We start from the raw sequence: 26,395 nt of genomic DNA, 5'->3' as shown, positions 1-26,395 counted from the left end.
TTGAGTTACCCGTTTTGAAACGATATAAAAGAAACCGAACGAATCGATTTCATAATATTAATTATACGCGAATAATTAAGATACACGCTGAAAATTGAAATAATACACGTTGAAAATAATAATACGGTTGAAATAAAAAGCAATAAAAATATCTTAAGCGATAGAAAAGGATAAAGATCTGGTTTATTTTATATTAAAATTCATTGTTAAAAGATTTAAATAATTAACGAATCCGAGAGCATCGGAAATTAAAATTCAATTTTCGATACTCGCATTGATCAGTTATTTTCTACAACTTAATTCTATAAGCACAACTTGTATTAATGTACGTTCGTAATAAATAACGAATAATATCGTCTTCATAAATCTACCGACAATAAATCGTTCTTTCAAGCAAATGGAAAACGGGAACTATTAACGCTTTTGAATTATACAGCTACCTCTTGTCCTCTCCCTGAACCTGCCTAGGAGTTTACGACTCATTGACTCATCGTTACCCTCCGCCAAATACCAATAACAAGAAGCTGTCCCTTGATCATAAAATATATTCAAAGCCAAACAATATTTACGATATAATCTTCGGAATAGCTCAACCGACAACTATTACCGAACAAATAATTCTCTGCTGTACTTACTATATACTTAATACGACGACTGTGTAATTAATGCATAAGAAATAATAAAGCGATGGTAGATGTATCTATCGTTCAATGTTTCAGTATATAATTCTGTATAAAGTATATCATTCGTTCGAATATATTTAAGCGATATATGTACTTCGAATAACTCATAATTATAATATTAGCGAACTCCTACGAATGTAAACATAGAACATAAACTACCGCCCGAGACGATTGTTGCTCTAACAGCCCAGTGGTGATAACCATGTAACCCATATAGAGGTGACACATAAATTATTATTTATTAAAGAGCGTAAATTTAAAGAAAAAAGCAATGTATTCGCTTCCTACTCGACGACTAATAATAAATTACAATCGCATTTCGCTCCAACTCTATTGTGATCGTTTATCCTCGGAAGCATTCTCGGACTTTGGTAATTGAGGATTAAGAAGGAAATTTCGAATATCTGAATATGCGCGCACTAATCCGTCTATCCCTTAAACAAATTAACAGCTGTTTAGGTTTTACCTGCCTGCCAACTAGGGGGTCCCATAAAATTCTTAATCTACGAACGAGTATGGTGGTGGTAACAGACTCTGTCGACTATATAAGCTCGGCAACTAGCTCGGAAATTCATTCCCAATTATATCGAATATCGAACAGAACGTTTGAAAGTTCTGAGAGAGCTTTAATTTTCCAATTTTTAAAATTCCACATTTCTGGAACTACTTGGAGTTCGAAAATTCTTCACGTTCGAATCCTTCGCATTTGGGAACATCCCTTATACATTTTCGTCACACTCGGAGCAGTAAGTATTTTATTTCCTCCAAATCGTTTCTTCCACCGATTTCTTAAACAATTTGTGAATTTTATTTTTCCAGATTGTGCCTTATAACAAAACGATGGAGCAGTGCCGACTTGGATATGACCATTTGCATGTCATACCATCACCTCCGGAAGACCAACTACCACCGGATTACGTCGTAGTAAACTACAGTTGCCCGTGTGGTGAATTCCGTACGCAATTTGCCCTGCATCTTCTTCTTTTATGCCATCTGATGGGAACACAAGGACTAAACATGGGCGGTCCTGAAGCACGTCGATATCTCCGGATACTCTCCAATTTGCAACAAGAAGCACTTGACGCCATTCGCAACGAGATGAATGAAGTTGAAGAGTCTCCTGACAGATAAATTAATTCGACTTAGAAATTAATTATTTAACTTACTTTCTTACATATTATTAAAGATTGTATAAAATATTTAATATGAAACATTTTATAAAATATACATGTTTATAGTAGTTTCAAATCTTCAAATAGTGATTAATATCTTAGATGTTATGTATAAAAAGCTCATCGCACATATGTACTATTGCACTTTATAGTAAATAAATTTTATACTTCTACTGAAAAGATTGACTCTAAATTTATTTTATCCCTTCAATCCCAATTTATCATATAATAGATTATAATTTCTGTCGAGTTTGTTAAAATTTCTTTAACAACTTTTGTGCTTCCTGTTTAGCATCTCGATCATCTTCGTTCTTTGCAGGATATTCAAGGGCCATTTTTAAATATTTCATAGCTAGCTCTTTTTGATTTAATTTTAAGTAGGTTTTGCCCAACATTAATAAATTTTGACTGTAGAAATTGGGATCAATTTCCTCTGCGGTTTCAAAGTATTTTAGAGCTTCCTCGAATGATGAAGATGGTGGTTCTCCGAATATTACAGATGCAATTTTTCTTTGATACCATGTTAAATCGGCAACTTGATAGCACCAAGTACCAAGCATGTACATAAGTGTCGGTTCTTTTGGATTTAGTTCCATTGCTCTCTGCGATATTAAACATATTCGATCAATTGCTTGACATTGTGTCGGGGAACGAAATATTTAGAAGTATAATATATGTCGGGGCGGCGTTAAGATTTGAGTTAGGGTTGAGGGCGTGAAACGAATCCCTATTGGCGCTAGACGTGATCATTATGCAATAGAGGAGATATTTACTAGTGCAAATATGACTATGATGGAATTGGACAAGTAATAGGATAATTAGGTACTCGAGAAGCTAATGACAATGATCCTAGGCTCACTAACGAATCCGCGGTCAAGGGGATGACAGACTCTACTTTTCCTCAGCGTCTAAGTTGTACTCAATGTTAATGCACGAGGCAATCACTACGTATCTGAGAGTTACTTGAATCGTCTTTGAGATCGTACCGGAGAGTGGTTCTCCATCACGGTAACGCTGTCGAGGAAAACTATGATGGGTGTGCCCAAGGGCACGAAATCATCGGATTCGTGGAGAAAAGCCTTCATTCGGAAAGTGAGGGAAATTGGCGTTACTGTTAATTGGTCAATTTCCATGTTGGTGGTTAGGGAAGGGTGCTAGCCGCCCTTAGGAGAAAGTTCGAGAAGAGGAAGCGTCGTTGGTGAGAAAAATAGATTTCTCCTATTTTCTCGTAGCTGGGACGAGGACTGTTTGTCGGTTTGAAGGACTTTAGTTAAACAGACCTTAAGATTTATAGCAGGTCCTCGGGCTAGCTGAACATGTACTGTGGAGACGCGTCGACATCTGGTAATCATCTTACTCAAAGAATAGAGTCTGCGTGTGGCGAGCCACGGGACAGAAATCGTTGAAATGCTTACCGTCGTGCCCCGTCCTAAGTATTTCTTTTAAGGGGAGCTATAGGGTTACTTCATGCCTTTGTTAGACAAAACGTTCATCCCTTGACCGCGACTACGTTCGGCGACTGGTTGTCGCCTCGAGCCCGAGCTCACTATCATAAATCTCAAATAAGTACAGTCGAATCGAATGACAACAGTTTCTTAATTCGGCTATGGTGAAATCTAAATTACAATACTAGGGGTCTTCCCAAAGTTCCGAAGGGAAGGTTCCAGTATTCTTTCATCTCCGACACGGCCATTCTGACTATCACACGTCCTCGTGTGTAACTAAAATATTGAGTTTCCTAACATTAGACTCGATACAATTGACATTATTCACAATTTAACTAGATGTTCGAATAAGGCAAGGGTCCAGTGTAGCAACAAATCCTGTTCGGGGGTTTGGCAGCAAAGAAATAAAAGATAATGAAAATTAGTAGCGTTATAGTTAGTACTCAAGGTGATAGTTGCATTCTGCAGGTTATTAGTCGGATCGTATCGGCATGATGGACCATTTTCGATTTCGCACTCCAAAGGATCTCGGTCTTCTAGATCGTGTGAGCACATAGAGCTTTGTTCCACGGTTTCACCGAGCTTTACCATATTGTTGCCCCGAGATGCATACGAACCACACCGCATGTTCTCACTGAGCCCTTATCATACTGTCGCCCCGAGATGCATGCGAACCACACCGCATGTTCTCACTGAGCCTTATCATACTGTCGCCCCGAGATGCATGCGAATCACATCGCATGTTCTCACTGAGCCTTATCATACTGTCGCCCCGAGATGCATGCGAGTCACATCGCATGTTCTCACTGAGCCTCATCACACTGTCGCCCCGAGATGCATACGAGTCACATCGCATGTTCTCACTGAGCCTCATCACACTGTCGCCCCGAGATGCATGCGAGTCACATCGCATGTTCTCACTGAGCCTCATCACACTGTCGCCCCGAGATGCATACGAGTCACATCGCATGTTCTCACTGAGCCTCATCACACTGTCGCCCCGAGATGCATACGAGTCACATCGCATGTTCTCACTGAGCCTCATCACACTATTACCACAAAAGCGTTTGAACTACATCACACGTTCTCTCTGAGCTTTATCACATTATTTCCCCGAAACACGTGCGAACTCGCTCTGCCGGGTGTTACTGGCATAGTGCTACTGATCTTCCGAGGTCGAAGTGCTCATATCGTCATGGTCACTGTTATTGCCTTCACTACAGACATCCAACTCGGCAGGGGTGCAACCATCTGGCATTTTCCTTAACCTGTCGTGACTGTACTTGTACGGTCGCTTACCGTCTAATGTCCTTAAGATATACCTGTCCCCTTCCAAGACTTCTGCTATTACAAATGGACCTCTAAATTTTGGATCTAGTTTGGTTTGATTCCTTTCCTCATTCTTGCGTAATACGAAATCACCGAGATTAAACCTAACCGCTTAAGCTTTAGCTTTGTCAAATCCATCCTCATCATACCTAGCACTAGTTTCCATCCACTTTATTGCCTGTCGTCTTATATTGGAGATATCGATACTTTTGATGTTATCGGGTAACAACAGATCGTGAAGTCTTGCCGTTCTACCTATTAGTAGTTCTAATGAGCTCGAGTTTGTCACGCGGTTGGTGGTGCAATTCAAAGCCAACTGTATTTCCCCAATCGCGTCTTGCCACGGCCGCCCGGTCGTCTCTACTACCGTGAACATATTTTCCAATGTACCCATAACACGCTCTACCTGTCCATTGGCCCTACTAGCACCGATCGCTATCAAGTGAACTTTAATTCGTTTGCTTTCGCAGAATTCTCGAAATTCTTTTACCCTTAAAACATCTTCCCCCGATCTGCTATTATCCGGCAGGGACTCCCGAATAAAAATATAGCGGATTTAAGCGCTTTAATGGTGTTAAGGGAATCTATCTTACGAGTATGATGCAGGTATACGAATTTAGTGAAGACGTCGATCAAAACAATGACGTACTCCTTTGAATTGCTTTTACCACTCAACTTGCCTGTTATGTCCATGTGGACCGTATGCCAGGGTATGCTGGTCTTAGGTATAGAATGCAGTTCGGCTTGTATCTTACCTAAACTAGCTTTCGAAACATGACAAGCATGACAGTTCTCAATGAATCGGCGAACGTACTTCGCCATCCCTTCGAACCAGTAATACTCGTATAGTTTCTCCAGCGTTTTCTCCCAACCTAAGTGCATAACTGACTGGTACACATGGTTAATAACAGACTATCTAAAACATCTTGGGACTGTAGGTACACAGAGAATCCTGCCTTTTCTTTGTATCCTACGGTGCAGAGTACCGAACCGTAATTCGTATGTATTCGCGATGTCTTCCGCGAGTCCATCGTTTTGCAATCCCTTGACGATTTCCAAGGTTTGAGAATCACAACGTTGTCCCGCTAATAGCCAATCTTCCGAAATTTCGGCCAGTCAACTATTTTCTCTTTGATTTTGTCGAATTTAATAGGGTCAACGCCTGTGGGGTTTCGCGACAAGAAATTTGTGAGCCGTCCGTTTACTTTCCCGATACATAATGTCAAAAATAAAAGTCTGCAAGTAAGCCCATCACCTATGGTCCCTGTCATTTAAATGTACTTTATTACTCGATGCTTTCAACGAGTTGCGATCCGTGACGACAAGAAATTCCCGTCCCTATAGATAGTGACAGAAATGTTTTATGGCGTTTACGATAGCTAATGTATTGTGTTCATAGGAGTGATATCTGGATTCCGCGGGGCTGGTTCTTTTACTGTAATACCCTATTACCTTGTTCTTACCTTCGGCTTGATGCGTCAAAATCACCCCGTAACTCTCCGAGCTAGCGTCAGTATGTAGTTCTATCGGGTAATTGGGGTTGAATATCGTTAGCACCGGCGCGTCGGTCAGGGCGGAAACTACCTGTTGTCTTATTTTCTCGTGTCTATCTGTCCAAGTTATATTTCTGTTATCTGAGATGAGCGCATACAGGGATTTCATCGTCTGTGAGAATTTAGGGATGAATTTTCGGAAGTACGGAGCTAACCCTATGAACTGCCTGAGTTGTGTAACGGTCGTTGGCACAGGTGAAGAACTTAAGGTGTGTATTTTACCCGGGTTAGGACGAACTTCTCCGTTATGAATTACATATCGCAAATGGAGCACCGATGTCTTTAGAAAAGAACGTTTCGCAAAATTAAAAGAGAATCCGGCTTTTACGAGGGTATCTAATACGGTGTTCAATCTTTCCAAAGCTCGATCTATCGAGTTGGCAATAATTAGGACGTCATTGAAATAAATAACAACATACGAATGAGCGAGGTCACCTAAGGCCTTGCGAATGACCCTCCGAAAGACGGACGGTGCAATTTTTCAGTCCAAACGGCATCGTTATCTACTCATATTGTCTGTCGGGGTAACGAACGCTGTAAACTTCGTTGGATTAGGATAAATAGAAATTTGGTGAAACCCGCTGGCCATGTCCCGGCTAATAAAATATCTCGCCTCTTGCGATCTCGCGACTTGATCCGCAATAAGGAGTAAAGGGTACCGATCCGCGACGATACTTTGATTTAGATCTCGGGGATCCACTCGTAATCTATCTGAGCCGTTTTTTTTCTTCACGAGTTACGGCTCGCTAATGGCGAATTACTAGGCCTTATAATTTTTGCTTTAATTAGAACGCTTGTTTTCTCACGTACCGCTCTTCGCTCCTCCTCGCTAAGTCTATGAGGACTTCCTCCTACGGTGGTGTTAGGATCAGTTAATCGTATTTCTAACCGGCCTGCATTTACGCGAATACGTAGGAAACCCGTAACGAATGAATCTTTGAATTTGTCGAGAAGAGAAATTGATCGACTTTTATTATTACCATGTACATCAGCGTCAACTTCATTAACGACGATCTCGTTTGCAGTGGTTTCATTACAGACACCAATCATTTTTGTTTTACACATAGCGAGGCTATTTTGTGTAATGTTACGTCAAAAACCAGACTTAGAGTTCCGCAACTAATCGCGACATCATATTTCAAATAACTATCAGCAAGGACATGAGAAACTATCTTCGATGTAAAAATCATTAATACACACAATGAACAAATGGGAGGCGTATGTTTAATACAGGTATTCCCTACTCCTCGCATTACTAATATGTCAGTCATTCCTTTGCCAGAAAATCTCGAGGCCGCGGACACTTTAATTAGTGAACGCTCGGCTCCCGAATCGGAGTAAAATGGAAACGACTCACCCAGATGACTTGATCTATCCGTTGGTGCTTCCAGTACGTAGAAGTCGACTCGCCACTCGTTATTGAAATTATAGTTTCCTTCCATAATCAGGTTGGCAGCTGCGCCCCATGCAGCGGAGTCGGAGCACGCGATTTTAAGGGTTAAAACGTGGTAGCGATAATTGTTAGGTCTCACACTCGATTTGCACTAGCGACTGAATTGCGCACGACTTGCGACTTGAGCACGATGATCGTAAGTTCTAGCACTGTTATAATCGGCACTGATCCCACTTCTGATGTCGGGGCGGCGTTAAGATTTGAGTTAGGGTTGAGGGCGTGAAACGAATCCCTATTGGCGCTAGACGTGATCATTATGCAATAGAGGAGATATTTACTAGTGCAAATATGACTATGATGGAATTGGACAAGTAATAGGATAATTAGGTACTCGAGAAGCTAATGACAATGATCCTAGGCTCACTAACGAATCCGCGGTCAAGGGGATGACAGACTCTACTTTTCCTCAGCGTCTAAGTTGTACTCAATGTTAATGCACGAGGCAATCACTACGTATCTGAGAGTTACTTGAATCGTCTTTGAGATCGTACCGGAGAGTGGTTCTCCATCACGGTAACGCTGTCGAGGAAAACTATGATGGGTGTGCCCAAGGGCACGAAATCATCGGATTCGTGGAGAAAAGCCTTCATTCGGAAAGTGAGGGAAATTGGCGTTACTGTTAATTGGTCAATTTCCATGTTGGTGGTTAGGGAAGGGTGCTAGCCGCCCTTAGGAGAAAGTTCGAGAAGAGGAAGCGTCGTTGGTGAGAAAAATAGATTTCTCCTATTTTCTCGTAGCTGGGACGAGGACTGTTTGTCGGTTTGAAGGACTTTAGTTAAACAGACCTTAAGATTTATAGCAGGTCCTCGGGCTAGCTGAACATGTACTGTGGAGACGCGTCGACATCTGGTAATCATCTTACTCAAAGAATAGAGTCTGCGTGTGGCGAGCCACGGGACAGAAATCGTTGAAATGCTTACCGTCGTGCCCCGTCCTAAGTATTTCTTTTAAGGAGAGCTATAGGGTTACTTCATGCCTTTGTTAGACAAAACGTTCATCCCTTGACCGCGACTACGTTCGGCGACTGGTTGTCGCCTCGAGCCCGAGCTCACTATCATAAATCTCAAATAAGTACAGTCGAATCGAATGACAACAGTTTCTTAATTCGGCTATGGTGAAATCTAAATTACAATACTAGGGGTCTTCCCAAAGTTCCGAAGGGAAGGTTCCAGTATTCTTTCATCTCCGACATATATATATATATATATATATATATATATATTATATACTACATATATATATTGATATATTATCATGAAATATACCAGCATATGTTTCTTAATATTATATGACTCTTTTATTTGTGCTTTTACTCCTTCATAAAGAGTCTTAGAATTAAGAAGAATCGATGCCCATTTGTGTGCAGCCCAATTATCCTCTTTTATTTCAAGTGCCTTGAGTATTAAATCATAAGCTTCGAAAATTAATTTCTTTCCATCTACTTCGCTCACAATTTTAGACAATTTATACATTGCTCTACACAAACGCCATATAATTTCAATATCACCGCTATCCTAGAAAAATGTTCAGTTTTGTTATCTACATTTATAAGTGATATACATAATGTAATTACTTTATAATTTATTAGAAGGTCATGTATTTCCTGGTATTGTTCTTGCTCGTATAATGCATCGGCTTTTGCTATTAGAACTTCTTTTGTAGTTATGATTGTTTCATTATCACCCTTCTTTTTTGTAAGACCCCAAATACCCATAGCAGTGAACGACTATATGGTACATAATTTTGTTGTTAACGTGTACTGATTGCTGCTCTAATAACGAAAACTAATTGAATAATTTTGTATAATATATTAAAATTTATAGATCATTAATATTAACATTACACTTACAATTTGCAAGCAGTCAGATTATCAAGTTAAAGCTAATATCGATTAAAAGTAGAAAATTTCTCTGGTTGTAATGAAGTTTAAAAATCTTATGCAATAATATTAAAGTAATAAAAAATAAAATCGTGCTTAGATATAATTCCAAACCTTTCGTGAGGATTGAAATCTTCTATGAATAAGCGTTCTTTGTAATACTTTTATATCTCTGATAACGAATAACGCTCTCCGTAACGACATATTCAATTATAGTATTTACAGAAAAAAATAAAAAATTTGTACAATATACAACGTGTTCAGAATTGATTAATTATGACAGATGTAATTCTGATAGCAAAATTAGAAAATTCCACGTCAAATGAGAATCGAATAAAATACACAAACATTAACAGGCATTGACAGGTATCGATACTGAAAACTCGATATTTTCAATTCGATTTATCGTAAAGATGTATGTGTGCGTGTGTGCGTCTTCTTTTATTTTCTGTTAATGTCTGATACGATTAAATACGACCAATTATATAAAATATAAAGTATACAATTTTATATTTGCCACAAATACATTACACGTTTCTGAGTATTAAATTTCTTGACATGCATTCGAGAAAGAATCCGAATTAATTATGATTAATTATGATTAAAATAATATAAATTAACAATGACAATAAACTAAGAAAAATTATAATATATAGAAATGGACTATTACATTTTAATCGATGTTATCAAAATCTATTGTATATTTGTTTCATGATTGAATTATTACAAATTCAGTTTTGCCGTTTACTTGAGATACACGTGCGTGTGTACATTGTATATTACGTGAAGGAGAAAATAAATCGTACAATGCTTTACTAAATTATTGATAATTAATCCTATTTATTATTTCTAAAAAATTGCCGTTAATTATTGTTGCAGCTTTATTTATTTAGAAAAATGTTTGCGGCTGTTTCAAAACCTTTATATGTATATTCAGCCGGTTTGACCATCATTGGTGGAGGTTACTTACTTAGGTAACGTCTCTATATTTTGCAAAGAGATTATTCTTTTGAACTGCGTTTTTATTATAGCATAATATGATTGCTCATTCTTTGTTTATTCGTAAAATATAAATCAATATGTAAGTGATCCTATTTAAACGTGAAATTATATTTTACTTTACTTATTATTCATTTCTTTGATTTGCAGAGATTATCTTAGTGGAGAATTATATGAGAATGATAAAAATCTAACTGACAAAGTAATTATTGTAACAGGAGCAAATACTGGAATTGGTAAAGAAATAGCTCGTGATTTAGCTAAACGAGAGGCTAAAGTTATAATGGCTTGTAGAGATATGGAAAAATGTGAAAATGTATTTCAAAAAAATGATTCACATCATATTAAGAGTAATATTAAAATGTGAGATATAAAATTAATGATCATTTTTTTTAGACACGCCGTGACATAGTAATAGAAAGTAGGAATAAATATGTTTATTGTAGACCATGTGATCTAGCATCTCAAAAAAGTATTAGGGATTTTGTAGAGCAATTTAAGAAAGGTATATACCATATCCTATGTTAGAGTATGAAATGAAATGAAATAACATAGCTTCATTATATGTATAAAGTGAATAACTACTGATATTGACCGTTAAATATATTTAGTTCATCTATTTTTGAATACTAAATTAAAAAGAAAGTTTTCCTGAACTAATTATATCTAAATCAATTGGTCTATAGCATAATTTGTATTATCTGTTTCCATTGTAGAACACAAGAAGCTTCACATTCTTATAAATAATGCAGGAGTAATGAGATGTCCTAAGATGTATACTCAAGAAGGAATTGAATTGCAATTTGGTGTGAATCATATAGGACACTTTTTACTAACAAATTTATTGTTAGACACTTTAAAAGATTCTGCACCATCGAGGATTGTAAATGTTTCAAGTAGTGCACACAAGCGTGGCAAAATTAAATTCGACGATTTGAATAATGACAAAACCTATGAGCCTGGCGAAGCATATGCACAGAGCAAATTAGCTAATATTCTATTTACGAAGGAATTGGCAAATAAATTGAAAGGTTTTGTCATTTTAACAGAAAATAAAATTATTTTTGAATAAATAATGCAATCGATAAAGCATTATTTTTTATGTCACATAGGAACTGGTGTTACGGTGAATGCCGTCCATCCTGGTATAGTAAGAACAGAAATAATGCGATATATGGGAATTTATCAAAACTTTTTAGGTAGATTAACCGTAGATACACTTACATGGTTATTTATTAAGACGCCTATAAAGGGAGCGCAATCTGTTTTATTTGCTGCATTAGATCCGTCTTTGGATGATGTAACTGGAGAATATTTCATGTAAGTTTCAGTAAAATTTTAGCAAATTTGAATATAGCAGACCCAATATATAATACTATGCTAAAAAAAGATGTTATATATTCTTGTTATAGTAATAATAAAGTAGCAGAAGTTTCGAATGAAGCAAAAAATGATAAAGTTATAAAATGGCTATGATATTCATGATAATAAGCGATAAAATGCGAAAGGTGAATGGCCAACTGTCGAACGTTTAATAAGGGATAGCTTTGAGAAATTCGAAGAGCTTGAGTTACCCGTTTTGAAACGATATAAAAGAAACCGAACGAATCGATTTCATAATATTAATTATACGCGAATAATTAAGATACACGCTGAAAATTGAAATAATACACGTTGAAAATAATAATACGGTTGAAATAAAAAGCAATAAAAATATCTTAAGCGATAGAAAAGGATAAAGATCTGGTTTATTTTATATTAAAATTCATTGTTAAAAGATTTAAATAATTAACGAATCCGAGAGCATCGGAAATTAAAATTCAATTTTCGATACTCGCATTGATCAGTTATTTTCTACAACTTAATTCTATAAGCACAACTTGTATTAATGTACGTTCGTAATAAATAACGAATAATATCGTCTTCATAAATCTACCGACAATAAATCGTTCTTTCAAGCAAATGGAAAACGGGAACTATTAACGCTTTTGAATTATACAGCTACCTCTTGTCCTCTCCCTGAACCTGCCTAGGAGTTTACGACTCATTGACTCATCGTTACCCTCCGCCAAATACCAATAACAAGAAGCTGTCCCTTGATCATAAAATATATTCAAAGCCAAACAATATTTACGATATAATCTTCGGAATAGCTCAACCGACAACTATTACCGAACAAATAATTCTCTGCTGTACTTACTATATACTTAATACGACGACTGTATAATTAATGCATAAGAAATAATAAAGCGATGGTAGATGTATCTATCGTTCAATGTTTCAGTATATAATTCTGTATAAAGTATATCATTCGTTCGAATATATTTAAGCGATATATGTACTTCGAATAACTCATAATTATAATATTAGCGAACTCCTACGAATGTAAACATAGAACATAAACTACCGCCCGAGACGATTGTTGCTCTAACAGCCCAGTGGTGATAACCATGTAACCCATATAGAGGTGACACATAAATTATTATTTATTAAAGAGCGTAAATTTAAAGAAAAAAGCAATGTATTCGCTTCCTACTCGACGACTAATAATAAATTACAATCGCATTTCGCTCCAACTCTATTGTGATCGTTTATCCTCGGAAGCATTCTCGGACTTTGGTAATTGAGGATTAAGAAGGAAATTTCGAATATCTGAATATGCGCGCACTAATCCGTCTATCCCTTAAACAAATTAACAGCTGTTTAGGTTTTACCTGCCTGCCAACTAGGGGGTCCCATAAAATTCTTAATCTACGAACGAGTATGGTGGTGGTAACAGACTCTGTCGACTATATAAGCTCGGCAACTAGCTCGGAAATTCATTCCCAATTATATCGAATATCGAACAGAACGTTTGAAAGTTCTGAGAGAGCTTTAATTTTCCAATTTTTAAAATTCCACATTTCTGGAACTACTTGGAGTTCGAAAATTCTTCACGTTCGAATCCTTCGCATTTGGGAACATCCCTTATACATTTTCGTCACACTCGGAGCAGTAAGTATTTTATTTCCTCCAAATCGTTTCTTCCACCGATTTCTTAAACAATTTGTGAATTTTATTTTTCCAGATTGTGCCTTATAACAAAACGATGGAGCAGTGCCGACTTGGATATGACCATTTGCATGTCATACCATCACCTCCGGAAGACCAACTACCACCGGATTACGTCGTAGTAAACTACAGTTGCCCGTGTGGTGAATTCCGTACGCAATTTGCCCTGCATCTTCTTCTTTTATGCCATCTGATGGGAACACAAGGACTAAACATGGGCGGTCCTGAAGCACGTCGATATCTCCGGATACTCTCCAATTTGCAACAAGAAGCACTTGACGCCATTCGCAACGAGATGAATGAAGTTGAAGAGTCTCCTGACAGATAAATTAATTCGACTTAGAAATTAATTATTTAACTTACTTTCTTACATATTATTAAAGATTGTATAAAATATTTAATATGAAACATTTTATAAAATATACATGTTTATAGTAGTTTCAAATCTTCAAATAGTGATTAATATCTTAGATGTTATGTATAAAAAGCTCATCGCACATATGTACTATTGCACTTTATAGTAAATAAATTTTATACTTCTACTGAAAAGATTGACTCTAAATTTATTTTATCCCTTCAATCCCAATTTATCATATAATAGATTATAATTTCTGTCGAGTTTGTTAAAATTTCTTTAACAACTTTTGTGCTTCCTGTTTAGCATCTCGATCATCTTCGTTCTTTGCAGGATATTCAAGGGCCATTTTTAAATATTTCATAGCTAGCTCTTTTTGATTTAATTTTAAGTAGGTTTTGCCCAACATTAATAAATTTTGACTGTAGAAATTGGGATCAATTTCCTCTGCGGTTTCAAAGTATTTTAGAGCTTCCTCGAATGATGAAGATGGTGGTTCTCCGAATATTACAGATGCAATTTTTCTTTGATACCATGTTAAATCGGCAACTTGATAGCACCAAGTACCAAGCATGTACATAAGTGTCGGTTCTTTTGGATTTAGTTCCATTGCTCTCTGCGATATTAAACATATTCGATCAATTGCTTGACATTGTGTCGGGGAACGAAATATTTAGAAGTATAATATATATATATATATATATATATTATATACTACATATATATATTGATATATTATCATGAAATATACCAGCATATGTTTCTTAATATTATATGACTCTTTTATTTGTGCTTTTACTCCTTCATAAAGAGTCTTAGAATTAAGAAGAATCGATGCCCATTTGTGTGCAGCCCAATTATCCTCTTTTATTTCAAGTGCCTTGAGTATTAAATCATAAGCTTCGAAAATTAATTTCTTTCCATCTACTTCGCTCACAATTTTAGACAATTTATACATTGCTCTACACAAACGCCATATAATTTCAATATCACCGCTATCCTAGAAAAATGTTCAGTTTTGTTATCTACATTTATAAGTGATATACATAATGTAATTACTTTATAATTTATTAGAAGGTCATGTATTTCCTGGTATTGTTCTTGCTCGTATAATGCATCGGCTTTTGCTATTAGAACTTCTTTTGTAGTTATGATTGTTTCATTATCACCCTTCTTTTTTGTAAGACCCCAAATACCCATAGCAGTGAACGACTATATGGTACATAATTTTGTTGTTAACGTGTACTGATTGCTGCTCTAATAACGAAAACTAATTGAATAATTTTGTATAATATATTAAAATTTATAGATCATTAATATTAACATTACACTTACAATTTGCAAGCAGTCAGATTATCAAGTTAAAGCTAATATCGATTAAAAGTAGAAAATTTCTCTGGTTGTAATGAAGTTTAAAAATCTTATGCAATAATATTAAAGTAATAAAAAATAAAATCGTGCTTAGATATAATTCCAAACCTTTCGTGAGGATTGAAATCTTCTATGAATAAGCGTTCTTTGTAATACTTTTATATCTCTGATAACGAATAACGCTCTCCGTAACGACATATTCAATTATAGTATTTACAGAAAAAAATAAAAAATTTGTACAATATACAACGTGTTCAGAATTGATTAATTATGACAGATGTAATTCTGATAGCAAAATTAGAAAATTCCACGTCAAATGAGAATCGAATAAAATACACAAACATTAACAGGCATTGACAGGTATCGATACTGAAAACTCGATATTTTCAATTCGATTTATCGTAAAGATGTATGTGTGCGTGTGTGCGTCTTCTTTTATTTTCTGTTAATGTCTGATACGATTAAATACGACCAATTATATAAAATATAAAGTATACAATTTTATATTTGCCACAAATACATTACACGTTTCTGAGTATTAAATTTCTTGACATGCATTCGAGAAAGAATCCGAATTAATTATGATTAATTATGATTAAAATAATATAAATTAACAATGACAATAAACTAAGAAAAATTATAATATATAGAAATGGACTATTACATTTTAATCGATGTTATCAAAATCTATTGTATATTTGTTTCATGATTGAATTATTACAAATTCAGTTTTGCCGTTTACTTGAGATACACGTGCGTGTGTACATTGTATATTACGTGAAGGAGAAAATAAATCGTACAATGCTTTACTAAATTATTGATAATTAATCCTATTTATTATTTCTAAAAAATTGCCGTTAATTATTGTTGCAGCTTTATTTATTTAGAAGAATGTTTGCGGCTGTTTCAAAACCTTTATATGTATATTCAGCCGGTTTGACCATCATTGGTGGAGGTTACTTACTTAGGTAACGTCTCTATATTTTGCAAAGAGATTATTCTTTTGAACTGCGTTTTTATTATAGCATAATATGATTGCTCATTCTTTGTTTATTCGTAAAATATAAATCAATATGTAAGTGATCCTATTTAAACGTGAAATTATATTTTACTTTACTTATTATTCATTTCTTTGATTTGCAGAGATTATCTTAGTGGAGAATTATATGAGAATGATAAAAATCTAACTGACAAAGTAATTATTGTAACAGGAGCAAATACTGGAATTGGTAAAGAAATAGCTCGTGATTTAGCTAAACGAGAGGCTAAAGTTATAATGGCTTGTAGAGATATGGAAAAATGTGAAAATGTATTTCAAAAAAATGATTCACATCATATTAAGAGTAATATTAAAATGTGAGATATAGAATTAATGATCATTTTTTTTAGACACGCCGTGACATAGTAATAGAAAGTAGGAATAAATATGTTTATTGTAGACCATGTGATCTAGCATCTCAAAAAAGTATTAGGGATTTTGTAGAGCAATTTAAGAAAGGTATATACCATATCCTATGTTAGAGTATGAAATGAAATGAAATAACATAGCTTCATTATATGTATAAAGTGAATAACTACTGATATTGACCGTTAAATATATTTAGTTCATCTATTTTTGAATACTAAATTAAAAAGAAAGTTTTCCTGAACTAATTATATCTAAATCAATTGGTCTATAGCATAATTTGTATTATCTGTTTCCATTGTAGAACACAAGAAGCTTCACATTCTTATAAATAATGCAGGAGTAATGAGATGTCCTAAGATGTATACTCAAGAAGGAATTGAATTGCAATTTGGTGTGAATCATATAGGACACTTTTTACTAACAAATTTATTGTTAGACACTTTAAAAGATTCTGCACCATCGAGGATTGTAAATGTTTCAAGTAGTGCACACAAGCGTGGCAAAATTAAATTCGACGATTTGAATAATGACAAAACCTATGAGCCTGGCGAAGCATATGCACAGAGCAAATTAGCTAATATTCTATTTACGAAGGAATTGGCAAATAAATTGAAAGGTTTTGTCATTTTAACAGAAAATAAAATTATTTTTGAATAAATAATGCAATCGATAAAGCATTATTTTTTATGTCACATAGGAACTGGTGTTACGGTGAATGCCGTCCATCCTGGTATAGTAAGAACAGAAATAATGCGATATATGGGAATTTATCAAAACTTTTTAGGTAGATTAACCGTAGATACACTTACATGGTTATTTATTAAGACGCCTATAAAGGGAGCGCAATCTGTTTTATTTGCTGCATTAGATCCGTCTTTGGATGATGTAACTGGAGAATATTTCATGTAAGTTTCAGTAAAATTTTAGCAAATTTGAATATAGCAGACCCAATATATAATACTATGCTAAAATATGATGTTATATATTCTTGTTATAGTAATAATAAAGTAGCAGAAGTTTCGAATGAAGCAAAAAATGATAAAGTTATAAAATGGCTATGGGCAGTCAGTGAGAAGTGGACTAAATTGGATTCTGTATAAACTAGTGTAAATATAAGAAATTTTATTAAAATTAATACTGGTAAGATCGTTTTCCTTCATTCTCTAAATGATGCCAAAAAATTTATGACAGTTACTTAATAGAAGTATTATTTATGCCACGCTATTAATAAACGAAATCTCGATAGGATATTTTTTGTATTAATCCTGTTGTGGCCCTTGAATTTGTATACGTTAATTTCATTCTGATGTCAATAAACAAAAATACTTTTATGTATGAAATTAATATGAAAAATCGTATATCAATAGGAATTGTTTTATATTTTTCTTAAACTTGAAACATCTCTTAGTGATAGAAAAACACACGGTTGGATCGAAAGCGACCGCTATTTTATCGATAGAGTAATAGCTTCGTCCATTTCCTCATCTATACGTTATCATCATTCATTAAATCAGACTAAATCAACCATTTCAATCAATCTAAAGGTAGTTAAAGGCTTAGTAAGGTTTGTATTCTATCTTATGATCTTATCATTGACTTAGAATAGGGTAGCTGTAACTTGTCTGTGGTTTTACTCTATGCTGAAACGATAATGTTGGGAATGACACTAATATGATAATAAGACTTCAGTGACCTCTAGGCGTAAGACAGAAAACTTTATTAGGTGACAGGTCTATCCCGCGCCTTGTCTGTACATTCCATGCCTAAAATGTTCAATTCATTACACGATGGATGTATAATATCCAGGTTGCTTCGCAGTCTCTCCTCGTTCCTCGTTGATTTCCTTATTTTTGTTTACTTTTTAGTTGATTTAAAAATGTTATAGGTTTTTGTTTATTCCTTAGAAGTGGTGGAGTATTCGGTATAGAGGTGACTTTTGCATCGAAAATGAAGAACGTAAGAGTCAAAGCGAGGTAATTGTTTCCTTACGTTCTGATGAACTCGAGCTAATTATACTTGTTGCTTCTGCTACTCGAAACTATATTGCACTTTTTATCTTTCCCTCTTTGTAATATCGTGCTGTATTTCCCATTGACTAAATGATCATTATTAACCGAGTGATTAAAACATTTCATCAATGTTATTTTCTAATTTCGAAAGTTTCTAATAATGTCACATTTAACCTAGAAGAGTATTGATTTTTCTTCTCCACTTACTGTTCATAATAGGTGCCACGAATTTGTTCATTCACGTGAATTCAAACGTGAATCGTTTTATTTTTTTTACAATGTTATATAATTGTTCATATAATTTCATTCTAAAAATACTTAGCTTTTTAAAACTTTTGAGTATATTAAAAAAGATTGGAAGTATATATTGGAAGATTTAGTTTCTTTATCGTAATTGTAATATTTATTTTCAGACAATGTTTGGAGAGATTTGGAGATCAAGGAGGATATTTTGACGTTGTGGTCAGACCAATGTTGCAACAAGGACACGAAGGAGAATTATGCGGATGGTTAAAAGAAATGAGTTTAATTAGGACTGTTTCTACGTGTCCACATCCTGATTGTAAAGGCAGGAGTTTAGCTTGGAATCAAGCAAGAATTGTAGATAAATATAGTTGGTCGTGTCCCAATTGTACAAGGAAACAGTCTATTAGAGAAAATTCTTTTTTTGTTGGAGTCAAATGTGACCTGAAAATGTGCCTTCAACTGATATTAGGATGGTGTCAAATGATACCTAGTGAACTTACTGCCAATTATCTAGGTAGGTCTTATTGAAACTGTATGCAGAGCATAAAGTTTTATATATAGTTTATTTTCAGAAATAAAGAAACACGTAGTTAAGAAAGTATATGAAAGATGTGATGAGGTTTCTGAAAATTATGTAACAAGTCATCCAGAGGATTGGGTTCTAGGAGGTCAAAGTGCAATATTAATTGTGGATGAATTTCCTAATGGCTACATGACTGAGAGTCCTTCTGATATAACTACTGCTAAGAAACGCAACAATAATTCTCATACCATATTGTGCATAGCAGAAACAAATACAATACCAACTAGAATGTGGCTTCACATGATTGAAGCATTTCCAGAGGTACTGCTCTTATCTGTGAATTTCTAAGAGATTGACATTGTATAATTGAATTCCTTTTTTTCTTTGTAATATTATATTTCATTCTAGCCAGTAAAAGTAGATAAATCACAAGGTGATGTTGACAAATGCAAAATGGTTAAAGAAGCTTTAAAAGAAATTGCAAAGCACAGTGCTCCTGGCAGCTATATTGTAGCGAATAATCGAGCTCGTTGTTGCAATTTTGAATCATTGCAAGAATTAAAACAGTATAAGGTAATTAGTGTGGAACAACTCCAAAAATTTGACCCACCAGGGAAAAATAAACTTCTTAATAATTTAGGTATGTGTATGTTATTTTTTTGTATTGTTAAGTATTTCATTAGTAACATATTGAATTAAATGTTAAGAAACGATTTGGCAATGTGGCGTCGAGATTTGTGAAGAAATTCAAGAAACAACACATATTCTAGGACAGCGTATAATAGCGAAGCATTTATGGAGGCAAAGATTCGGTACGTCTCCTTCTACCGCATTTCAATATATGCTTAATCATATTGCAGAATATTATCGTTTTGTGTAAACTGACTCGTTACAGTATTCCCGTTAATTTTTAGCGTATTTTTCTATAAAAAGCAATATCATATACTAGTGAATAATTTTCTTTTTAACGGTATGATTTCGTAAAATAACACTCCAAAACGACTTAGAACATCGTAATCAATCGAATCAACGCCTTGCATCCTTCTAAATGCGCAAATTGCACAAATGGCCTTGCTAGAATTAAAAAAGAATATACATATATATTATAACAAATACTTTCGTAAAAGAGGATATCACGACCTAACGTTTCTCCGAAACACGCACTTTATGTCTTCCAAATATCAAAACATTAATAATTTTTAAACTTGGATATATATGATAATCGTTGATTAGTTAGAGTTAAAAAGATTATAAGAGATAATCTTGAATCTGTTAATGCACACTTAAAACATATTTTTCCCTTTATATCTTCAATTTTTCTATGAATTTAGATCAACGAAGTAGTTATTGAAAGACTGATGGTGATATTGATATTATTATAATATCAAAACTACTAATAAATCAAAACAAAATTAAAACATTTCATTGAAATTTTTAATTATTATAGTAGTTTCAAATACTCAGAACAATTTGATAAGATTGATTGAGAGTGATTTTTTCGTTTATTTGATCATCATCAATATATGTATATACCAAAAAGTAAATTTTAACACGATTAAAACACTGGTAATGTTACCCACTCAAACCACTTCATAAAAAATGTAATTAACTTGAAAGTGAAATATTTCATATACAGGTGCAATTAGTACCATATTTAAGTTAGAAATAGAGTTACAAGTCCGCGAACAATTGTCGATTTATATTATGTTATTAATAACAGTTGTAACACTTAATGAAAAACTAGAGTTTTATCCAAAGTTTTACACCAGTATTATTCTGATTAATATAATCATCTTTATCTTAATGTAAATTAAGAGCACGTTTATATTTTGTCCGAATTGTGGTCGATTTTCATAACTTTAGCGGATATCATTGCGAATTCAGCGACACAGAGTTTAGCAATTATGTATCAATTTGTGATAAAAGCGACTTGGTGATATGGAATTGTTAGTTTTATTCGTTTTTCAAATTATATCATTAAACAAAAAAAATAAATAAATAAATAGATTTTTGACAAGTTTTTCACGAACAATGTGATACTGACGTTATTTCGTGCGGAGGAAAATGATATATTAGAAGTTGAGAAAATAGGAATATTATTTTATAAGTTGATAGAATTTAACGCACTGTGTAGTATATGTATGGTTAAGATCTTTATTCCTACGTGGTTCATAGTACCATTTTATAATCCTACATGGCGATATTAGAAAACAAAATTTTTTCGTTAAAAAGCCTTAAAAAAAAATATCAATATTTTTATAACGATTAATCATCTAGCAATATTGTTATAGTTGTAGGTGTTTTATACCAAATTGTAATACACTGTGTAAGTTCGAAATTACATTTAAATACCAAATAAAGCAATATTATTTCATATATCATGTCTATACTCTATGTTTAGGGCAAGAAAGTTCTGCGAATATTTTTATGTATATCTTTATTTATAACAAACAAGAATAAAAAGTAAAGTAGTTAACTAAAATATGTTTCAATAATCGTGTACACAAAATATATTTAATTAGATAAAAAATGTATAAGAAATAACGCACTGCTCCGCATTATTTATTATTTACAAGATTCTATGAGATTGCTCTATAATTGTTCAATATATTTTTTTTATTTATTCACGTCTGTTAATATAGCGTTAATAATTACAGATACAGCGCTTGTAATGGTATAGTTATAAAAATTCTTTGCTCATAATCTCTCTGTAATCTATTTGATCTTGTACCATTCTCCGAAATACTCGATATTTTTGAAGATGGTACCTTAAGAAAAAGGAAGAATCGTATGTATTATAAGTTTAAAAGATTGAAGTAACTCTTTAATCTGATTTGCTTACTTGTAGCATTCGTTTTTAGGTTTAACAATGTTTGCAGATCCTCCCATTGTTTGTGTAGCATCATATACTGTATTGAACCTCCCAGCTGCATAGGATCCAAGAATCGCAGCTCCTATCAGTACTGATTCCTTTTCTATAGGACATAGTACAGGTAAACCTAATACATCCGCCTGTATTTGGGTAAATAGTGGATTTTGGCTTAGACCACCGCAAACTAATAAAGTCTCTACTTTGTGGCCGGCAGCTTCTAACGTTTCCAAAATATACTTCGTACCATACTGTTAAAAAATATTGAATATTTAATTTTCTACATAAAAAAAAAAAAGTATAGGCAGATGAAGTAAAACATACATATATACGTACCGTTAAAGCTTGTATCGTTGCCAAGTATAATAGTGCCAAGTTTTCATGATCAACGGATAGAGAGAGTCCTGAAATCTGTGTGATATCCATTTAAAACATTTATCTTGAAAGATATACAGGTATTGCATTGGTAATAGGATATTTAATGTGATTACCATCCCTTTCAGTGCCGGATCAGCTAAAGGAGATCGATTTCCGTGAAAGTCAGGCCATATATGAATATCTTTTGTTAAGTATGAAACATTTTCCAAATTCTTTTGATCAGCTATCGTTTGCAATAATTCAGACAAATATTGCTGTATGTGTCTAAAAAATGACATAACAAACAATAACAGAGTTTACGAATATATCGAATTTATTTTAACTTACTTATTGCCACTTAAGCTTTTCAAAATCCCTGGCGTTGCGGGATGGGTATCAATTATATGGTCGAGTAATTTTCCAGTTGCACTTTGCCCCCCTTCGCTCAACCACATTCCTGGAATCATGGCACTGAAATATGGCCCCCAGACGCCACTAACAAAAAGTTTCTTCTCATTAACTATCATATGGCAAGTTGATGTGCCACAAATTAATGCTGCAAATCAAAGGGATTAACTAAAAAAATTGGAACGTACAAGCAACGAATAAAAGTAATATATAGCAGGAAAATTTAGGCATACCTAATCTACTTTGTAATTTAGGGGATACACCGGGTACACGACAGCCTATCATACCGAGTCCTCCAGCATGTGCATCAATAAGGGATGTTCCCACAGCTGTTCGTTTTAGGAGTCCCAATTCAGAAGCAGCTTTTGCCGACAATCCTTGGTCAACCCGATGGCCCGGAGTCCTCACATCATTACCTTCGTATTAATATTTCTCTTTGTTAAAATAAAGTAATACTTTCATATTATCTGTCTGAACATAAAAGAGACTTTTGTTAACTTGTTAACTAAAAAGCTATATGATTCAAGCGAAATAATTTTCGTCCAACATAATCGATTTGAGTTTACCTATATAGAGATAATTTCAATTATTACGCAGAACTATTAATAATACCTATTTTCCTCCAATTATCTTTCTTAAGATCTTTTAAATGAATTTGTTCAAAGAATTCTTCGTCCCATTTATTGTTACCATCAGGACCAGCGCTATAGTTCCACTTGCATACTAAAGAGCATAGAGATCTGAAATCGGATTAGAAAGTTGTAAATAGAATATTCGTGTGTTTGTACTGGCATACAATAATATTGCTACCTTGATTCAGAATCTGTAGCCTTCCAGGTTAAGAAATCAGGCAGATCAAATAGCAGTGCTGCGCGGTTCCAAGATGAAGGTAGATTATTTTTGAGCCACAACATTTTGGGTGTTTGCATCTCTAACGATACTTTCCCACCTACATACTGAAGCATCTCGTGATTCTGTTCATTTATAAAATCAGCTTCTTTCTGTGCTCTATGGTCCATCCATAATATAACATTCTGTTTATCTTCACCTGTAATAAAAATTCCATTGGTAAACAAACATTTCGTGCAATTGAAAGAAGAATTGCAATTCATTTGTTAATTTACCTGTTGGACTAACTGTGACTGGTGATCCTGTTTTGTCAATTGCTACCAATGAACAAGTAGCAGCAAAGCCAATACCCCGTACATATTCTGCAGAGATATCAGCTACAACTGACTACAAACAATAATAAATAAATTATGTATAGATATTTGAATTTATTATAAACAATATAGATTAATTCAGCTGAAGTTAGTACCTTTACTACATGGCAAACTGCACTCCAAATATTATCAGATGATTGTTCATAAAAATTAGGAGCGGGGTGGAAAATTTCAAGTGGACATGTCGTCATTTTCAGTATCTTTCCTGTGGAAGACACTAGAGCAGCTCGAGCACTTCCTGTTCCTACATCAACACCCACATAGTAATCCATGTCTATATTCCTTGGAACCAGCACGTAAATTTTGTACCTTTCACTAAGAGAATCCAACTGAATGCTCTACTTCAGCTAGAATCATTATGAGTTGCAAATAAGAGTACATAACCATTATCAGTGAAGCTTTAGCGTAATCACAGGCATATTTTTTAATCTTACATGACCCTGAGATAACTCCTGCAATAATAAGAAATAGTGAAGCAGTAGCAATATAAATAATAACTTATTACTATATGCTTCTCTCTTCTAGTTTATTCTAGATTAAATGCGAAGAACGAAAAGCGATTTATCAAAAAAGTTATTTTTCATTAAATAAGCAATATAGAATTAAATTGCAAAAATATAGGGCAAAATGTATATACTGTATCGAAAAGTTAGATCTAAAAAAATAATATTGTAAACGGTATACAATAATATTACGTAAATACGATGACATAGTACGTGGAAACTCGTATATGGAAACATGTGTGCATAAAAAATTCTACGTGTATTATCTTGTTTAATTGTACTACCTCGTACCATAGTCTATATTTTTCAAACATTTCATATAGAGTTCCATTAAAGTCTCCGATAATTAATTAAAGGAGAAAATGTTATTCATTCAAAAGATAACAATGAATTCGAAATAAAGAACGAAAGATTACATTATTAGAAAAAATTATTAGAAATATGGCACACATTGAACGCACGTGTGCAACTGTGTTTGACAGTGACCTAGTATTACCTTATCTATTGAATAATCAAGTGCAGTGCACGTGGATGCAGCGCCATTTCGTATGTTATAATTTTGTGAAAATGTGCAATATATCAGTATTTTGTTGTTAAATGGCGTAAATTTATTAATTGTTCATATTCTTACTATGGAATCTCTTGCTAAGTGTTGTTTTCTGGAGCGATTGATGCTTTAGTGTATTGCATATAACCTAAAACCATGGTTCGCTTTAAAAACAGGTAATAAAATATTCTACATTTGTTTATTTATTTTGATAATTCAGTAATAGAATTTCTATGTTTTTTTATTATAAACTATTATTATGTCTATTTATTTATTATATATTTTTATTAAATACTTTATTACAATCTATGTTTTCACGAATGTGCAATTTGTGTAATTAATTCTACATATTTTCGTAGATACATAATATTTGAAATAACTGTTGGTGATAAATCTAACAAGCCTTTACAATTAAAAACTACGGTTTTGCATAATGCTATTCAACAAAAAGTACAACAGTTGTATGGTGATTTTGGAGTTGCAGCGATAAAAGCTGGTTTTAGTGGTAATATAAAATCTTTGTATTGAAATTGGTAGAAGTTGAAAGTGGAAGATTGAATTTGGAATATATATGTGATATACGATTTTATAAAATTTTCTTTCTAGCAAAGTATTGCAATATACATACAAAAATTGCATTAGTGAAAACCAGACATGGCCCCCACAAATTTTTACTAAAGGCTATCCCAATCATAAATGACATAGCAGGACGTTTAGTATCAGTAAAAATACTTTACGTGGGTGCAACATTGAAACATTGTTTCCTCTTTATCAAAGTAAGTAAAATTGTTAAATCATACAGAATCAGAATTAAAAAGTACGTGCTCCAGAATTGAGTCGATGAATTGAAACTTGTTTTTTAGAGATATCAACAACAAAAGCTGGAAAAAGTATGGGGTACTCTTAAAACCGAAACAGAACGGAAAAATATGGAGAACGCTTTAATGACGCTAACTCCAGCCATGAAAGACTGTACATGAAATAAACTTTTGTAAAGTAAAAGTATTTATAT

General features: G+C 33.9%; 5 protein-coding genes across 14 annotated transcripts; 3 read left to right on the top strand and 2 right to left on the bottom strand.

Annotated features, from left to right (window-relative positions):
- Positions 1-153: 153 nt before the first annotated feature.
- LOC126922283 (regulator of microtubule dynamics protein 1-like) lies at positions 154-15,224 on the bottom strand. The gene is made up of 3 exons (XM_050734767.1): positions 14,979-15,224; positions 8,901-9,149; positions 154-2,457 (listed from the first exon to the last, which is right to left on the bottom strand). Exons 1-3 carry the CDS (start codon positions 15,117-15,119, stop codon positions 2,110-2,112), a joined length of 738 nt encoding a protein of 245 aa, XP_050590724.1. The 5' UTR covers positions 15,120-15,224; the 3' UTR covers positions 154-2,109.
- Positions 9,912-17,842, top strand: LOC126922258 (retinol dehydrogenase 13-like). Of its 5 annotated transcripts, none has more exons than XM_050734714.1 (7): positions 9,912-10,011; positions 10,394-10,488; positions 16,434-16,599; positions 16,680-16,788; positions 17,000-17,314; positions 17,396-17,603; positions 17,696-17,842. In XM_050734714.1, exons 2-7 carry the CDS (start codon positions 10,412-10,414, stop codon positions 17,796-17,798), a joined length of 978 nt encoding a protein of 325 aa, XP_050590671.1. In that variant the 5' UTR covers positions 9,912-10,011; positions 10,394-10,411; the 3' UTR covers positions 17,799-17,842. The 5 variants fall into 5 exon arrangements, with proteins under 5 accessions (XP_050590671.1, XP_050590667.1, XP_050590670.1 ...); XM_050734710.1 differs by lacking the exon at positions 9,912-10,011 and adding an exon at positions 10,018-10,273; XM_050734713.1 differs by lacking the exon at positions 9,912-10,011 and adding an exon at positions 10,018-10,316.
- Positions 17,709-21,852, top strand: LOC126922257 (uncharacterized). 3 transcript variants are annotated; one of them, XM_050734708.1, is made up of 5 exons: positions 17,709-17,838; positions 19,121-19,467; positions 19,526-19,797; positions 19,885-20,116; positions 20,184-21,852. In XM_050734708.1, exons 2-5 carry the CDS (start codon positions 19,179-19,181, stop codon positions 20,354-20,356), a joined length of 966 nt encoding a protein of 321 aa, XP_050590665.1. In that variant the 5' UTR covers positions 17,709-17,838; positions 19,121-19,178; the 3' UTR covers positions 20,357-21,852. The 3 variants fall into 3 exon arrangements, with proteins under 3 accessions (XP_050590665.1, XP_050590663.1, XP_050590666.1); XM_050734706.1 differs by lacking the exon at positions 17,709-17,838 and adding an exon at positions 18,439-18,671; XM_050734709.1 differs by lacking the exon at positions 17,709-17,838 and adding an exon at positions 18,712-18,926.
- Positions 21,853-21,896: 44 nt separating this feature from the next.
- LOC126922232 (FGGY carbohydrate kinase domain-containing protein) lies at positions 21,897-25,302 on the bottom strand. 4 transcript variants are annotated; one of them, XM_050734649.1, is made up of 12 exons: positions 25,128-25,302; positions 24,643-24,785; positions 24,429-24,577; positions 24,235-24,346; positions 23,921-24,158; positions 23,723-23,850; positions 23,344-23,526; positions 23,051-23,258; positions 22,837-22,987; positions 22,682-22,756; positions 22,319-22,596; positions 21,897-22,244 (listed from the first exon to the last, which is right to left on the bottom strand). In XM_050734649.1, the coding sequence occupies exons 3-12, from the start codon at positions 24,522-24,524 to the stop codon at positions 22,157-22,159; spliced, it is 1,557 nt and encodes a 518-aa protein (XP_050590606.1). In that variant the 5' UTR covers positions 24,525-24,577; positions 24,643-24,785; positions 25,128-25,302; the 3' UTR covers positions 21,897-22,156. The 4 variants fall into 4 exon arrangements, with proteins under 4 accessions (XP_050590606.1, XP_050590603.1, XP_050590604.1 ...); XM_050734646.1 differs by having other exon boundaries at positions 24,429-24,785; positions 25,128-25,299; XM_050734647.1 differs by lacking the exon at positions 25,128-25,302 and adding an exon at positions 25,029-25,124 and having other exon boundaries at positions 24,429-24,785.
- A 38-nt stretch (positions 25,303-25,340) lies between these two features.
- On the top strand, positions 25,341-26,385 carry LOC126922299 (ribonuclease P/MRP protein subunit POP5). The gene is made up of 4 exons (XM_050734788.1): positions 25,341-25,559; positions 25,743-25,888; positions 25,990-26,159; positions 26,247-26,385. The coding sequence occupies exons 1-4, from the start codon at positions 25,540-25,542 to the stop codon at positions 26,361-26,363; spliced, it is 453 nt and encodes a 150-aa protein (XP_050590745.1). The 5' UTR covers positions 25,341-25,539; the 3' UTR covers positions 26,364-26,385.
- The last annotated feature ends 10 nt before the right edge of the window (positions 26,386-26,395 follow it).

Source organism: Bombus affinis, chromosome 11 (assembly GCF_024516045.1).
Source record: "Bombus affinis isolate iyBomAffi1 chromosome 11, iyBomAffi1.2, whole genome shotgun sequence".
In the NCBI taxonomy this organism is placed as follows: Eukaryota; Metazoa; Arthropoda; class Insecta; order Hymenoptera; family Apidae; genus Bombus; species Bombus affinis.
The sequence above is the reverse complement of the archived record's forward strand: the minus strand, read 5'-3'. Positions and strand labels throughout refer to the sequence as shown.